The sequence below is a fragment of the Haplochromis burtoni genome, unplaced genomic scaffold (genome assembly GCF_018398535.1).
Source record: "Haplochromis burtoni strain Fernald_Lab_line unplaced genomic scaffold, NCSU_Asbu1 Contig_36, whole genome shotgun sequence".
Taxonomy (NCBI): Eukaryota; Metazoa; Chordata; class Actinopteri; order Cichliformes; family Cichlidae; genus Haplochromis; species Haplochromis burtoni.
In genome coordinates, this window is record NW_024582397.1 from 2,813,509 (window position 1) to 2,828,846 (window position 15,338).

Below are 15,338 nucleotides of genomic sequence, written 5' to 3' on the forward strand. Positions count from 1 at the left end.
TAATAACGCAAATAGTTTTGATGTAATTTGTCTCAGAGTTTACGTTGTTAGAGAGGAGTTTTGCTCTTAAATACAGGTGAAGACAATTTCACAGTTAAAGGGAGCCTACAGCAATTCTACACAACTACAACAATTTCCAAATATATACTTTTACTTTGTCATATATGAGAAAACCTGAGAAAGCTTGGCCTTAAAGATTGCAAGTGCTTTTCCAGAAATCTATGTTGAAGGTGTGAAGTTTGAAACTTGTTATGGTTTGTAGAAGTTTGATTCATATTTTGAACAAAATGTACCTCAAAATGCGTTCCCTTTATAAACATCATCTTTATTATTCCTGTTTATAAATGACGTCCTGGTGAATCGAGATAAATATCTTTGTGTATTTTTAATAAAGAAACTTTGCTGTGTATATAATCCAGACTAACCGACTTACTCCATCTTCCAATACAGGGAAAACACCAGTTTGGGCTGAAGGACACTCAAACACTTTGATCAGTGAAAGACCGCACTGTTGCCTCCTGCAATCTTTGTAGCCATATAAACTTACAGCGCGTGACACCATGTAGACCTGAGGTTGTGGTTTTCATTTCAGTGTTTCTCCACTCTTGCATTTTCTTGATTATTAAAGCCATCTGGATTTTTTTGTGCACTGGACATGACTCATTTTACTTGTTCTTTTCTTCAGTGACATATACTGTTCGTGAAATCTTCAGTTGAACTCCAATAACCACCATCCTGCGTTGTTATTCCTTCCTTAAGTACAGAACGATCGTTAGATAACCTCTGTGTGTTGTTGCTATCAACAGACTGAGAGACGGCGGCAGAGCAGACTGACACACTTCATCATTTTAAAGCACATCGCTCCAGGCTGCAAACTGAATAAACGTTTTAGCCTTTTAGCAATGACAGAAACGCTTGCACATAAAACAAGTTTTCTCCTAAATAATTAATTTGTAAAATAAACATATCGCTACTTATCTTCCTGCGCTGGTACCCTCATTTATTTTTCATCTAGGGTGAATTTCTTCTTACTTGTTAACACTGTTGACTCTGAAGATTAGCTCATGTCAACACAAGGTATCATCAGTATATTCATTATGGATCCTGATCAGTCCGATCAAAGAAATTGCAAATTTACCAGGAAAAACGGGGCAGTTAAGGGAATGGAGGTTAAATAAAGATTAAGAGTATTTTTCCCCCTAATTATATCCAACAGGTGCAGTCAGCTCATAATCAGCCAGCTGCTCCAACAGCATGAAAGTACAAAAATGAAAACGTTGCAGCATTTTTGTGTGCTACAAAGGCTGACTGCAAATAAAGACCAGATATCCTCGAGGGAGACTTTGATTATTAGTCTTAAAGCATTCTGCACATGAGCTCATCCTCCGCAGGGGCCCGTTGGAACACCGCTGGACTTCATCCAACAACAACACGCTTCACTTGTGGTTTGTGACATCTCAAGGATAAAACCGCCCGTGGCTGAATCAACCGAGTTAACAGCACACTGCCCGATTCATAAGAATTGCATTCATTCAGGGTGTGCTGAAGAGGGGAGAGAGGAAGAATGGTGGGCGGAGGGAAGAGAGACTGGCGTTAACAGGTCCGCTCTGCAGCAAGGGGCAAAAATTCCAGGGCGGACAATAAGCTTTCTTGTTCCCATGGGCTCCTTAATGAAGGGGTGTAGCTGTGTGGGTAGAGGGTGCAGGGCAGGGCTGGGAGAGAGTGCCGACTGACAGACGTGGGAGATGGAGAAGCAGCTCATTTAGAGACAACCCTATCCTTATCTTTTCCTCATCATCCCAGGCTGCTTCTGTCAGCATCCCCTCTCCCTCCCCGGATAATTTCTCCTTCATTTCCAGCTTCATTTCCTATCCATTGTTTTGCTCTCTTTTTTCTTTCCAAACAGCAACAATAGACACTGTATGGACATAAAATAAATGCTAAGAGGAAACTTGAGTCTGCTTCTGTAATGGCGAGTTTGGGGCCATTAGGTACTTTTTAATCTTTCTCACAATCAAATCAGTGTAAATTTAAATAACTAGAGTTTCAGGGCTGCCAACACTTCTACAGACTCTTCTTGGGAAACAATTCAAGTCAGCTTAATGGACTCTGGCTGCCTTAATGGCACAACAACCTCCATCAAAAATAAAAATAACAGCCGGAAGATGCTGCGCCACGCCTCAGCAGTAGGCGAGCAAATCCAGGAGCCAGGAATATCCCGTATACCATCAGTGGGAGGAGAAATGCCATGCGAGCCAGGGCCTGAGGACTGGCAGCCAACTCTGGCAAAAATCACAGGCAGACAGGCACCAAGCATGGAAAGCCTGCACCGCAGTCATCCTCAGTGAAGCACAGCCAGCCCCGTCATCCGCCTGCTGCAACCCTATCAACTTCAATCAGCCAACACACCATGAAGATTATTTTAAAACCAATAGAGGTTTTAAGCCTTTAGAAAATGGGCAACACAGGCTGAAACTTGAGAAGAATATTGTACAAGTGTTTTATGAATGAGTTATCTGCACAGCAGAAACATCACACAGCAACTTTTCACAATTGATTTGCTGGTTTCCTCTATTTGGTGCTTTTCTCACTGCCCGTCACGTTTTTCTCACTCTGGTTTTTTCCTCACAGAAATTGTAAAACTGCAGCAGTAGATTCTGGTACTCGACAAAAGCCACTAAAAGCTTCAGTTCACTGGTGACACAAAATGCACTTTCAAGCATGAGAAGCATTAGAATCTTTGCTACTTCTAGCAAATAACTACACCGAACTTTTAATCTGATGTCACATGGACCAGCTGTTGACTGTGTCTCACAGGTAACTCTGTCAGGTGATGTCTTGAGAGTTTCGGTTTAAAGAAAACTGGCTACATTCTCCTAATTAGCCCTTTATGATACCTGGCCACGCAGTGAGTTTCATTTCATTCTTTCATCTTTGAGACATTTCTGCAGACTAACACAATAACTCACTTTACAGACTTAATAACACTGTGTTGTTATGGCCATTTTCCCTGCAAAATAAGATATTAAAAACTGTTTTCTTTGTAAAGTGGTTGACGTTTCGTTTTTAGAACTAGTGATGCCACACTGACGAGAGGATTTAAGATTGCTTTGCACAGAGTATTTCCTGCTGTTTGTAGAAACATTCTGCTTGTGGCCGAGCATTTGCACTGATGCATTGCAAAGTTATCTAGGCTGCTCACACTTAACATCTCTGTCTTAATGTAACTACTCAATTTCTCTAATAGATTGGGGTCAGCAGGTCAACAGAGCTCTCAAAGTTAACTGGATTTTGTGTAAAGTGATGACTTATCAAACAGTCAGTGAAGCAAAGCGCATCAGCCTTAGTCTGAACAGTGCAGGGAGCGTTCACCCCATTCAGGGGTCACTGCAGTGGAACAGCCCATCACACAGCCACATCAAAGGCCTGCCAGAAATATCGATGGGTTTGGATCGAGGCGGGGAAATTCACTACGGCAGTCATTCATCGGGTGCTGCACATGAAGGAGGTCAGGAAAGACATTGAAAAAGGTTGTTGTTGACTCTCCCACATCTTTTTTTTTTTTATATTATTACAAAACTTTACACAGACAACTGCTAATCTCCACACTTGAGTGGAACACATAGAGACACAACACAACAAAAAATAAAAAGTATTTCTCATTCAAAAGGCATAAATAATATAAAAGACAAACTTTTTTCTTTAAAACAGATACATTCATATGAAATAATATTTTACTACTACAAAAAAATAAATAAGTCATCTAAAGAGTTTTTGATCTTTTATGAGACGCTTCCCGCCAGTGGGATATAGTGTCTTTTCGCTTCTCTCCGTCTGACTGCGCTCTCAGTCTCTTGTAGTCCCTCTTTTTCCCCCACATTGCTCATCTCAGCTCAGTCCAATCAACACTTTAGTGTCCTCGTCACCATAACATGCAGTGTCTCTGACTATCCCACCGCTCGCTGGTCTTCCTTTTTTCCACTCTTGATACTTCCACAGCTCTCGTTCAGCCTCTCTGTCTGTTTTCTCTAAACTTCCAAACTGTGGGAGAGTGTGCTTGTGTGTGGGCTATGTTCAGGCCTCCTGCGGGCCAGGCTGGATAAGCTCTCCCGCCAGGCTGCTGCTGGAGATCCACCCAGGCTTTTCGTCACAGTCCAAGTCTGGCAGGCCAAGACTCTCCCAGCGCACCACAGGCCCCTCCGTGTCCACAGACTCCGGCTCCTCCCCAGCTGCACACAGAGCGAGAGAGAGCGAGAGGCTTTGGTTTACTATTTGTATTAAAAAAGACAAGCAGAGATTCTGGAGAGGCCCACAGTGTAATTTGTGGTGACGCCGCATAGTTTGTCTGCATACAACATCAGGATTGGCAGTGATATAAAAATCTACTAGCAATGCAACAGTGCTGAACCGTGAGCATCTAGAAGTAAATGTTTTAACTTAATGCGCTAATTTCTTAAAGCAACTTGTTAAAAGCTACATATGGGATCTTTTTCCCACTAGGAAATGTGTAGAAAACATCAGCCTACCAGCACTGTAAGTACTGGGTCACCTTCACATTGCACCCACTTGGCCATGAAAATCAATGCCACGAACTTTCTGCTGCACAGTTTTTGCACTGATGGGCAGAGAAGCTTTGGAGCTCTGCAGTTATTGAGTCAGCAGATTGCTGGTGACTTTTACACTCTAAGTGCCTCAGCACTCAGCGACCCCACTCTGCAGCGGCTCTTACATGGTCTAAAACTTTGTGGTCGAGTTGACGTGGTTCCTTCAACTCTTCCACTTTGCAATAGTGACTCACTCTTTCACCCACTTCTTGAGTTATGATCAAGGAAAATAATGAGACCGGGATATCATAACAGCTACATAATGTTAAGGCGACAAGGTTGTCCCCGCCTACGTCTTGTTCTATAGCCTCATTATTCGACTGATAGCAAATTTAATTAAATGATCTGTAATCATGTGAGAAGCTTGGATATAACTTGGGAATTTAATTGCATAATAGGTGCAGTGAGAAGATGCAGAAATGGAAGACAAAATACATGGAAAGAACTTTTTTTTCTGGAAAAACGTGTCTCACCAGTGTTGTCTGCTAGATAGGTTTCATTGTTGCTGATCAGACAGCAGGAATGCTGTGAGGGCGAGGACTCTTTGTGCTCATCTGATCGGTATCCTGCGTTGGCCTCCTGGTCCACAGAATGCGTGTGGCTGTCGTGGCCGCGGCACTGTGATGAAACCTGGCCCAGAGGCACCATCTCCAGCCCGTCCTGCTGGCACGGCGCCACGCGATGCATTAGAGGGAGCGTGCCACTGGAGAAAGTGCCATTGGTCTTGTTGTAACATCTGGTCAGAGACAAACAGAGATGGAAGGGAAACATTCATTAATGCCCGTGCGTTGCTGAGTGTTCACTCTCTGACAGCTCTTAGCAGTGCTTTACATGCTCATTCTTTCTCTCTGAAGGTTTTCCACCAGACACAGAAAAACTCTGAATTAAGATTACTAGTCCACAAAACAATGACAGCTCTAACACAACTGGAGCGCTCTCATCGTGCTTCAAAAACTGTTTTCATCAGAGATTACAGGCCACACAGCCTCTAAGTAACTGTGACACATTGTGGTTTTGCTCTTCAGTGAAGTTCCAAAAAGCAGAGAGTTGCACGCAGCAAAGTTGTCCCTGTTTTTCCGAACTCAGCTTCCCTCAATCGGGACACGATTGGATTGTGACCTCACCCCCCTCTTTTCCCAGCAGCCGGAGGTAAATAAACACAGGACTCATTAGGTCTGCTGGCTGGGTGCACACAGGGTAAACTGTGATGCTGGGGACCCTTAAATACATAAACAGGACTAAAAGGAAGGCAAATGTGTCTGTGTGTGTGTTTGGATCTCAAAAGGGGCTCTTGAGCACTTCTCAGCGATATCTTAGTAGAAATATGACCGATCTGTATTTTTAGGCCCAATTTGAAGTAAACAACGTTAATTTGAAATCCCAATAATTTCCATTTCCAGATTTTTTTCACTTGTTTGCTTGTTATTTCATTTGATTTTCCACACTGATCACTGCAATTGAAAGTAAATAATCTTAAAAAGGGGATGTCATATTTTCATTGGAGAAAAAAAGAGAAGATGTAAGCAAACTGTACAGTGACATAACTATATAAGAAAAAGGATATACAACTGGTATTACAAAGCCCATTAAGAAAAGTCCCGTTTCAGTTCACCTGCCAAGTGTAAAATAGATCAAAAACCCATACAAACACCTTGCTTAAGAGTTAAGATTATGCTATCTCACCTGTTGTTGTTGCAGAGGTTCTGACAGCTCATACAATCAGAAGACTCTGTTTGGGGAAGAGCTGTGTACATGCCTCCACCCTGACAGGGAGACACAAACACCAGATTAAGCCACACTGAATGGAATTTGTACCTGTGCATGTAAAATACCACAATTTAAAACATCATGGACATGGACACCACGACCTCAGCACTCACGTTATGATGGTGGTGAGGGTGTGAGTGCTCGCAGTCCCGCGTGCTGTGCGGCAAGGTGCCGTTGTGGCCATGCGGGGGACCTGGTGTGTACAGATTCCCAGAGCCGTTGAGCAGTGCCAAGCCATTCGGGAGTTTGTGGTGGAGGTGATGGCATCCTTGGGGTAACATCTGGCCACTGTGTCCATAGCCACTGTGGATACCCCCATTAACGCGACTGTTGCCAGGCAGCGTGGTGTAGTCGAGCACATGGCCGTTCAACTCTGGTGACTGGTACAGGTAGCCGGGAGCATCAAACTCTGCAGCAAGAGAGGCTACAATCAAGATAGGAACAAGACCAGTTTCAGCTCTGGAGTAAGTTTAGCTTGAAAAATTATTTAGGGCATCAGCTGGAATAGTTTTGGATATTGCTTGAATAGAGAGAAAACTGTAAAACTACAATTCCAAGAAAGCTGTAAATAAAAGCAAAATAAAATGATTTAAAAATCTTTGATTGCTCTGACCGCAGAAGAGTTTTCCACTTGGTGATGGTGGCATTTTTGGTGGATGGCAAAGACAATGATTTCTGGAAGCGTTCCTGAGCCCACGTAGTGATTTCTAGTTTTCAATACAGCTCCATCTGTGAGCTTGAAAGTCACAGGCATCAAGAGTCGTTTGATTATCTTATTTAGTATAGGTTATTTAACGTAGTCTTCATAATTTTATATTATTCTGACAATGTTAAAAATTGTAGACGCAACTTGGTGAATCTCTGCCTATCTGCCTCTTCTAATTTTATTTAATTTAATAACTGTATAGTACTCTGTTTATAGTAACCATTGTCCTTGATGTAAATATGTAAGAAAAAAAATTGTGTATGTTTCTGTTCTGTGTCCTGTGTACTGTTTGTTGTATATGTGTCTTTCTGGCTGCTGTTACAACCAAATTTCCCCTTGTGGGACAATTAAAGGATTATTCTATTCTATTTTATTCTAAGATGCTCTTTTTATACCCAATCACATTACTGACCTGTTGCTAAGTAACAATTAGTTTCAAAATGTTCTCCCTTTTGTTGCCCATGTCCCAACATTTTCGAGATGTGTTGCTGCCGTCAAATTCTCGATGAGCTCATATTTTTCATGACATACTAATATGTCTCAGTTTAAACATGTTTTCTGTGTTCTATTGTGAATTAAATATAGGTTTGCAAGATCTGAAAATCACTGCTTTTATTTACATTTTACTGAGTATCCCAGCTTTCTTGGAATTGGGGTCGTATGCGTGGCTTTGCCAGTTTTGATGATGTTTACAGCCCCCCAGACAAGCAACCAAACAAGCATTTCAGCACTGGTGACATAATTCAAATATCATATTGTAACAGGTATCATGTGCCCAACTGTTTGATCAACTAAGATGTTGATGAACTCCGATGAATCATATGCGACCCTCATACTTACATAAAAGGTGGAAACCAGTGACCCAGTCTACGAAATCTTTAAGCTGCAAAATTTCAGCTATTTACAGATCCAGCGGGTCTGATAAAGAGCTCATCTAACAATGGCCAACTCTTTTGCAGGCACTGTGGGATCTGTATATGCACTTGGAATGAACACTTGGAATATGTTTCACAAGCTGTCTTGGGGCCAGCTATTCTCAAAAATGAGTTAACTCTTGCATGCTTGCTGTTCATCTTGCAGTGAACAGCAGTGTAAGATAGAGCATGCTACGAGAAAAAGTTTGCTTTTCATATCCTGAGCAATGTTTGGGTATTGATTTTTAGTCTAGTCTACTTTGATATTAAACTCACTGTGCATGTTGTTCTGTTGACGATTCCTCCACAGACAGATGATAATAAAGGACACCAGGATGAACACCATCACCGTTAAAACAGAGCCCACAATCACGTAGAGCAGTCCTCCAGGAGGGCTTGGGGTATCCACAGGATGGGGGTCAGATGGGGTAATAGGGTGCTGGCTGGGTGTTCGTGGAGATTGGCGTTCTGCAGACGAGCTTAAGACGGGGACATGAGGAACAACTTTTTACCCATTTGCGTTAAGGAAAATAACAAGGTACAGCACCAAACCATAAAATGCAAGCCATTGTTGTTGAGCTCATAAAACCCAGTACATTTATGTTGTGTAATTTTGGTGATCATACCCGTCATTAAAGTTACAGCCTTTGCAGAAACATGCCTGGACTTCTGATAAACTAGAGGTTTGGTTAAAGTGTGAGTCATTTCTTCTGCATTACAGCGTTGTGTTTCCTTACCTCTGGTCTCACAGATCATGACGTTACTGTATTCACTCTCTCCCCCGTCATTAAAGCACTGCATTTTGATATCGTAGGAGGTCTCAGGTTGGAGATGTCCAATCATGTGCCAGTTTTTTATACCTGGGAAGGCAGGAAAAAAGGGGGACAAAGGTGAGAAATCACTTCCTCTACAAGTCAGTGTTGACACAACTTGTTTAAACTCACAGCCAGTTTTTCGCTTCCTATTGTCCTTCGCTTCAGGCTTCTCACTCAGGTCATGTTCTTTCCCTCTCTCTCTGCTTCACACCCAAACCTTGTCTCCTTCTCTGACAGTCTCACCAGGACCCAGACAGTTGCCTTATTCGAGACAAGCTCCATATATGGCAGCTTCATGTTTGTCCTGGCTTGCCTCCAGGATTCCCACTCCACACTCACGCCACTGCTGCACTACTACACACTATCACACTACTATGTGCTTTGAAATCACAGATGAGACAGCTACAGTCTCCAACATGGAAATGCCACATTTCCTACAAATGAGGCTGAAATAAGCTGCTGTACTTGTCATGTTTCATTTCATAACAAGTATAATAAATCGCTGCACATGTACTACCTATGTCCCGAGGTAATTTTAGTGGGAACACGTTTTTAGAGAGGAAGCATACACTGAATCTCAGTATTTAATGTCAGTATCACCGTAACAAAAATGCCTCTAGGCCAGTGAGCGACTTAGAAACTGTTGCAAGAAAAGGTCTTCTAGAAAATAAGGATAAGGCTGGGTATGCTATGGGACAGGTCCCCTTTGTGATCGGCAAGCAGCGATGGCATGAGTGGATTCTAAATCTGACCCATCCTTCCCTCGTCAAGTGTAGTTTCAAAAGAAATAAAAGGCCAAAACCTTTAGCTTAAGACTAAAAAACGGGACTTAACACGTCAATAGGTGATGTTATGGTGACTACGTCCAATTTTATCAGCCTTTTATTTTTCCAACTGTGGCCTCAGTCACACAGGACAAGAGATCAGTCAGCAACCTGTCGGCAATTTCCCGTTACCAGGATAATATTACAGTCACACTAAGGAAAACAATGAATGGAGACAGTGGCACAACCAACATTATTGCACCATGTGCAATGAACAGACTACGTAATTGCCTTTGATATCATTGCTTCCAGTCAGTTGCCGTCCTCAAAGCAACTTCAGTGCATCAAGACAGCAATAAAAGGGCATTTAGATGGCTATCAGTCTGCTAACGGTTTGCAATTGAATGGCGTTAAGCTGGCAGTTGCACGCAATCTGTTTGTGACTAACACGATTACTAACTGTGATAAAACAGCAAAAATTCCAAATCTGTTATTGTCTGCTGCAAATCTGTTCCCATCTAAATACACAGAAAATCACATTGAACAGAAATCCAAAATGTTCAACTCAGCACAGTCTAAATAAGATTGGTTGTTAATTGTCGGCAGTTATCTTCAAACCTTTGCCAGTCTGTCTGAGACTGACTGCAGTGACTGTGCCTTGGGTTCAAAATTGGTCAGTTTTTTGGGTACTGCAAGTTAAACCTCATGGTCACCAGTTGGCTGGCCTCAGCTACATGCAAATGTGAAAAAAATCAATTGAATCACCAGACAATTGATTCAAGTGGCATTCTCTCTTCTGCCACTCTTCTGAAACTGGCAACATTTTAGTGCAAAAAATAAGACAAATTCTTCTTTAGTCCAAATCTTCTGCTCAGTCTGATTTGATACTTTATTTGCCAAACTGTAATTTTATGAGCATACCATAACACTATAACACAGGGCTATGATAGGTATTACCATTTTTTCAGCTCTTAAAATCTGACATTAAGTGTAAGCTGGTCAGAGGTTCCTGTTTAAATCTACTAATTTTTAAATGTTAAAAATTAACGCAGCTATCCACATCTTAAAATTTCTCTCTTTAATGACTGAATTTTTGGAATTTGTAACTTCGGTGTAATAACAAGCTGCTCGCTGGGGACAAAGACCAAACAGACATTTTTCCCTGGCGGTGTGGAAAGTCACATACTCAGATGCTGGAGAGATGGGCAAAGTGAATGGATGCCCCTCCCTCCCTTCCTGCACCCAGCTCAACTGTTAGCATTCCACCCAGCAACCTGAGCTGCTCTCGTCTGGTCGGGCTCATATTACATCTCCGGCCTATTAGCTGGCAACCATTTATTAAAAACAGATTTCAGAAAGCAGTGCACTCTCTACAAATCAACGCGCCAAAATGCACACCACTCTCGACACAGTATCCATTACACTTCCAAGTTTATCTGTAAAGCACGAGCTTACGTCTACAACAGGACTGGGGGAAGCTGTCGACAAACACTCTACACCGTTACTCACTCAGTATGCAGTGGAAAAACATACACGCGGTAAAACATGTAGTTCCACTTACCTTCAACCACGTCCCTTTTGTAGTCGCTGTCATTGTCACTGTCCGTGGGCCGGTAGTAAATGTAGAAGCCTTGGATCGGAGTGTTGTTGTTAGTCGAGGGACTATACTGGATGGGGATGGAAAAAAGATTATGTTGGACTACAGCAATCTGGTAAGCAATTATCATACAAAGAGAGGAAATTTTCCAGCACCTAATAGCGGGCCCTGTTATCAGCAGATGTACAAGACTGCAAGCTAGATTGTGATTGCACTGTCTGTCTGAAGTTGAGGAAATAATGAGGCTGTCTGAGGTTAAGTAAATGTGGGGAACTATCTGCATCCATCTGCAACCAAAACTGTTGTAAGGCAGAAACAGCTTTGAAGACAGAAGAATCAGAACCCAGAGGGACAGGGCCTCCCTTTCTTGCTGTTGGAGCAGAGCTCCTATCAGTACAGTCTGATTGGCTGCAAAAGAACCACGATCAGTTCAAACACAGGTGAGCCACCTGGAAAAGTCACTTCATCAGCCAAACTTTTCCACTGTTATGCAGGGACAGGAAGTTGTTCAGATCATTTTGATGAATGCGCACTTAACTTTGGAGACAATTACAAGCGATGCAGCTCTTATAGGAGCCTGAACAGGAATCATCAGTAAAAGCGGAAAACATTATCAACCATGTTGCGGCTGGCATAATTCTCCACTCATTATCGTAGAACACATGTAGGTAAGGGCACGCGTTGTTTTTCTTGGCTAACATAACATGAATTTCCACAGCAATTGTTCAGCGCTCCAGTGGGTTGAACCGGAGATGCTGATCATGTCGGCACCCTGTATTTAGGCGTAAATAAATCCACAATGGCATGGCATTTTGCACAAGTCAACAGACTTTTTAAGCACGGTTTAATCAGGTCTGACTTAAGTTCCGGTGACCACTGAAAGAAAAGTTTTGGCTCTCTACTCATTCACTTTAAAATTCCAGCCCAAGTAACTGAACAGAGCCACTGCCATAAAGGTGCTGAGTCCTAACAGTTGCCACTAGAATGTAAACGCTTTAGTATTTCATTTTTATACTTTCTTGCTTCCATTTCAACAGTATTTCATATCTGTAGCTGTGACATCACTGTTTCACAGTATCCACAGAAAGGAAATCCACAAGGAAACAAAAGTAGCCAGATAATCAAACACGACTGAAAAACCTTTTAAATGGTGATTTTGGTCAATGCACTAGAATACTGCGTGGACACAATTACTGTAAATACAGCAGCTTTGTGTAAAACTCACTGATAATTTTTGACAGTTTATCTTTGTTTTCCCTACTAAATGCGCTTGTTTGAATGCCACTACTACTTCCATGATGTACTACTCACAGTCCAGCGCAGCATGATCTGTGTGTCGCTGATAGCATCCGTGGATGAAATATGAGGCCCAACCACTGGACGGTCTGTCTTAGGAGGGCTTGTTTGCGGCACTTGGTACGGCTTCGAGGGAATGCTGTGGGGGCTCTCACCGTACATGTTCATGGCTGCCACCCGAAACTTATAGGTGGATCCTGAGTGAGAAATACAACAGGAGCAGCAGTGTTACAGTACAGTGTTGCTAAGCAAAAGCTAATGTTGGATTTCTTAAGCAGGCAACACTCATATGATGCTGTTAGTTGGTGTATTGGAACTGAAAGGGGAAAAACAGCTGATGGCACAGCATCTGAAATCTTGTTAATAGTTGAAACTTTATATTATTTATAATATATATAATATTTGCTGATGTATGATATGATCTGTTTTATCTGGTTTATAAAGTTTGAGAAGCCCTCAATGCTTTGACCATAAAACTTTTCTTTTCCCTTATTCCCTTATTAATAATTATCCCTGGGTATTTTATTTTATTCTCACTATTACTTTTTCTCTTATTTTCACATCAGCATTTTTGCAGACCAGTGACAACTACAAATCAACATAGACCAAGAAATAATAACAACAACTAATTGCTGTTTACCAATTGTTGATTTCATTGTCAGTGATGGGGTAAAGTTTTTGCGAGCCGAACGGCAGCATAAAGTTATTTATAAGAATTGTGCTATTTTTCAAATCTCCTTAAAAAAGGAAATTCTCCTCTGGGCAGATCAATCATTTTCTGCATCACTGGACTGTAGAGAGAAGTTGTGAACGATGTGTAAACTCACCAGGCTCCAGATTGCGAACCTCCACAGACAGCTTCAGAGGTGAGATGTTATCTGCAGCCACAACCCACTCGGCACTGCGGCCGCGTCTGTACTCCACGCGGAAAGCTGTGATCGGAGAGCCGCCATTGGCTCTCGGGATCCAGGTGACGTATGCTGAACTTTCAGTCGCCATGGAGATGGTCGGGCGATCGGGAGCCTCTGGAACTGGTGAAAAAAGCAAATAGGAATTAAACTCGTACCTGTCATTACTGCATCTGAATTCATGCAAACGTGATCACGGGAAAAGAAAAAAAGTAACGCACGCACATCACAGGGAAGCCACAGAGGGATGTATACTTACTGCCTGGCCCCTTAGTCACAGAGTTAGAGAAGGCAGGAGCGAGTAAGACAGAAAGAAAAGAGGGTTAGTGAAAAGATTAATGTGAGTCTCAGCAAAGTAGGGCCTGCTTGTGACGCGAGTAAGTCAAATGCACGCACACAGATACACACACTCATTTCTGACCCTAAAGCCGTGTGTAATCTCACAGCATCTCTCTCCCAAAGAGTCATTACGGGGTGTCAACTATCATCTGACTGTTTGTACTCTGAGGCACAAAGAAACAAAGCAGACCACATCTAAACATTAAGCTCTGCGATCTGTTTAACACAGTCTGGTCATGAACTCCACAGTAACTAGCTACATGACAGAAAGCCCCATAATTTTCCACAGAAACATCCCACAATCATTGTCTGCACAGAGTCCAGCAGCTGCAGCAACAACGCAGGGCCTTTCAGACAGTCTGCGATTGTGTCGGCACCAACCTCTGTCATGTATGACAACTCCAAAGTGCGTGTTGGGGGTTTTGTCCTCTGGAGCTTTGGGTGGCACGGAGATGACGGGAGGCTTGGAGGGATTCTTGTTGGGGGAGGTGCTCTTCTCTGAGAGAGGAAGAAGAAAAGCTGGAGGTAAGAAAAACATCAGCACTGCCACCAGAGGACACACTTCAAACATCAGTTTTGTAAAAATCTGCTTACGGCTGCATAAAGATCTGTGTTTTAAATTGCACACTAGGACGTGTTTTAAACAAAATGGGCGTATAAAACCTGCAAATTGCATAAAATTTTCTGTTGACTAAAAATAAACTAGCGAGAACTTTGTAGTGTAGAGTTTTCAAAACATATTTCTTAGTTTACGGCAGGCCTTTGAAATTGTTTGTGGGTATTTGAGTTCTTTGTATCTATTTGGTGACTTGTAACGGTTGTAAAGGACTGTATATTTTTATAGACTTCGTGGAAGCATAAAAGTTTATGGATTTAGTATTTCTCTACTAGAATTGGATTCCTAAAAGCAGGAAGAGGTAAACAGAAGACACATAAAAATGCACGTTACTCTTCTTCTTCATCTGGTAGAGTTTGGCTGGACGCAGGAGCCCAGAGGTTGGCATTTTGATGGTCCTGGACTATTTTGTAAATGAACCACCCCGAAGATATAATCATATCTGTGGTTTTTGGCAGTATCCTTGGCTTTGCATATTTCTGACCAGGGAATATTTTGTAACCCTGCTGTGGTAAAGCACAATTGTTATTGTGTTGGAATACTTGCGGTCATTCTTCTTTTATTTGTCTCTAAACAGACAGAAGGCATGTTCACGCTTGTCTACGATGACTGACACCGGTCATTATGATTGTGTTCACAATGGTGACTGGACGACCTGCTGGAATACCTGAACAGGTAAGGTAATAATCTACGATTACACTGAGTAAATGGCTGCATATAATAATAAAATTTCAATAACTGTCTTCATTGATCCGCATAAGATTTTATCATTTTTTCTTCATTCTGTGCCAAAAGCCAAAAGTTGAAGGCACTTTGTTTGGCCTTACACAAATCACAAATATCAAGCTAAATCCCTCAAATTAATATAATTGCGCAAAAACTACAGTAAATCTTCTTGCAACCCTAAACGAAAAATTCATTGTGCTTTGCTCATGTTTCTGTCCTCCGGAGACTGCTATCAGCGGAGAACATGCTCCTGTTTCTTCTCCGACAAATGTTTTCTCTAGCGTCT

At 42.1% G+C, this 15,338-nt stretch overlaps 1 protein-coding gene across 1 annotated transcript in view; it reads right to left on the bottom strand.

Moving 5' to 3' along the window:
* Nucleotides 1-3,566: 3,566 nt before the first annotated feature.
* The window catches only part of cdon (cell adhesion associated, oncogene regulated), a 32,198-nt gene continuing 20,426 nt past the window's right edge, over nucleotides 3,567-15,338 (bottom strand). The window contains exons 10-19 of the mRNA XM_005936803.3: nucleotides 14,092-14,208; nucleotides 13,291-13,494; nucleotides 12,479-12,660; nucleotides 11,132-11,237; nucleotides 8,729-8,851; nucleotides 8,268-8,459; nucleotides 6,485-6,780; nucleotides 6,288-6,367; nucleotides 5,078-5,340; nucleotides 3,567-4,229 (exon numbers count right to left, since the gene is read on the bottom strand). Of these exons, the coding sequence (XP_005936865.1) occupies nucleotides 4,075-4,229; nucleotides 5,078-5,340; nucleotides 6,288-6,367; nucleotides 6,485-6,780; nucleotides 8,268-8,459; nucleotides 8,729-8,851; nucleotides 11,132-11,237; nucleotides 12,479-12,660; nucleotides 13,291-13,494; nucleotides 14,092-14,208 (1,718 nt within the window). The 3' untranslated portion in view covers nucleotides 3,567-4,074. The remainder of the gene's footprint in view (nucleotides 4,230-5,077; nucleotides 5,341-6,287; nucleotides 6,368-6,484; nucleotides 6,781-8,267; nucleotides 8,460-8,728; nucleotides 8,852-11,131; nucleotides 11,238-12,478; nucleotides 12,661-13,290; nucleotides 13,495-14,091; nucleotides 14,209-15,338) is intronic.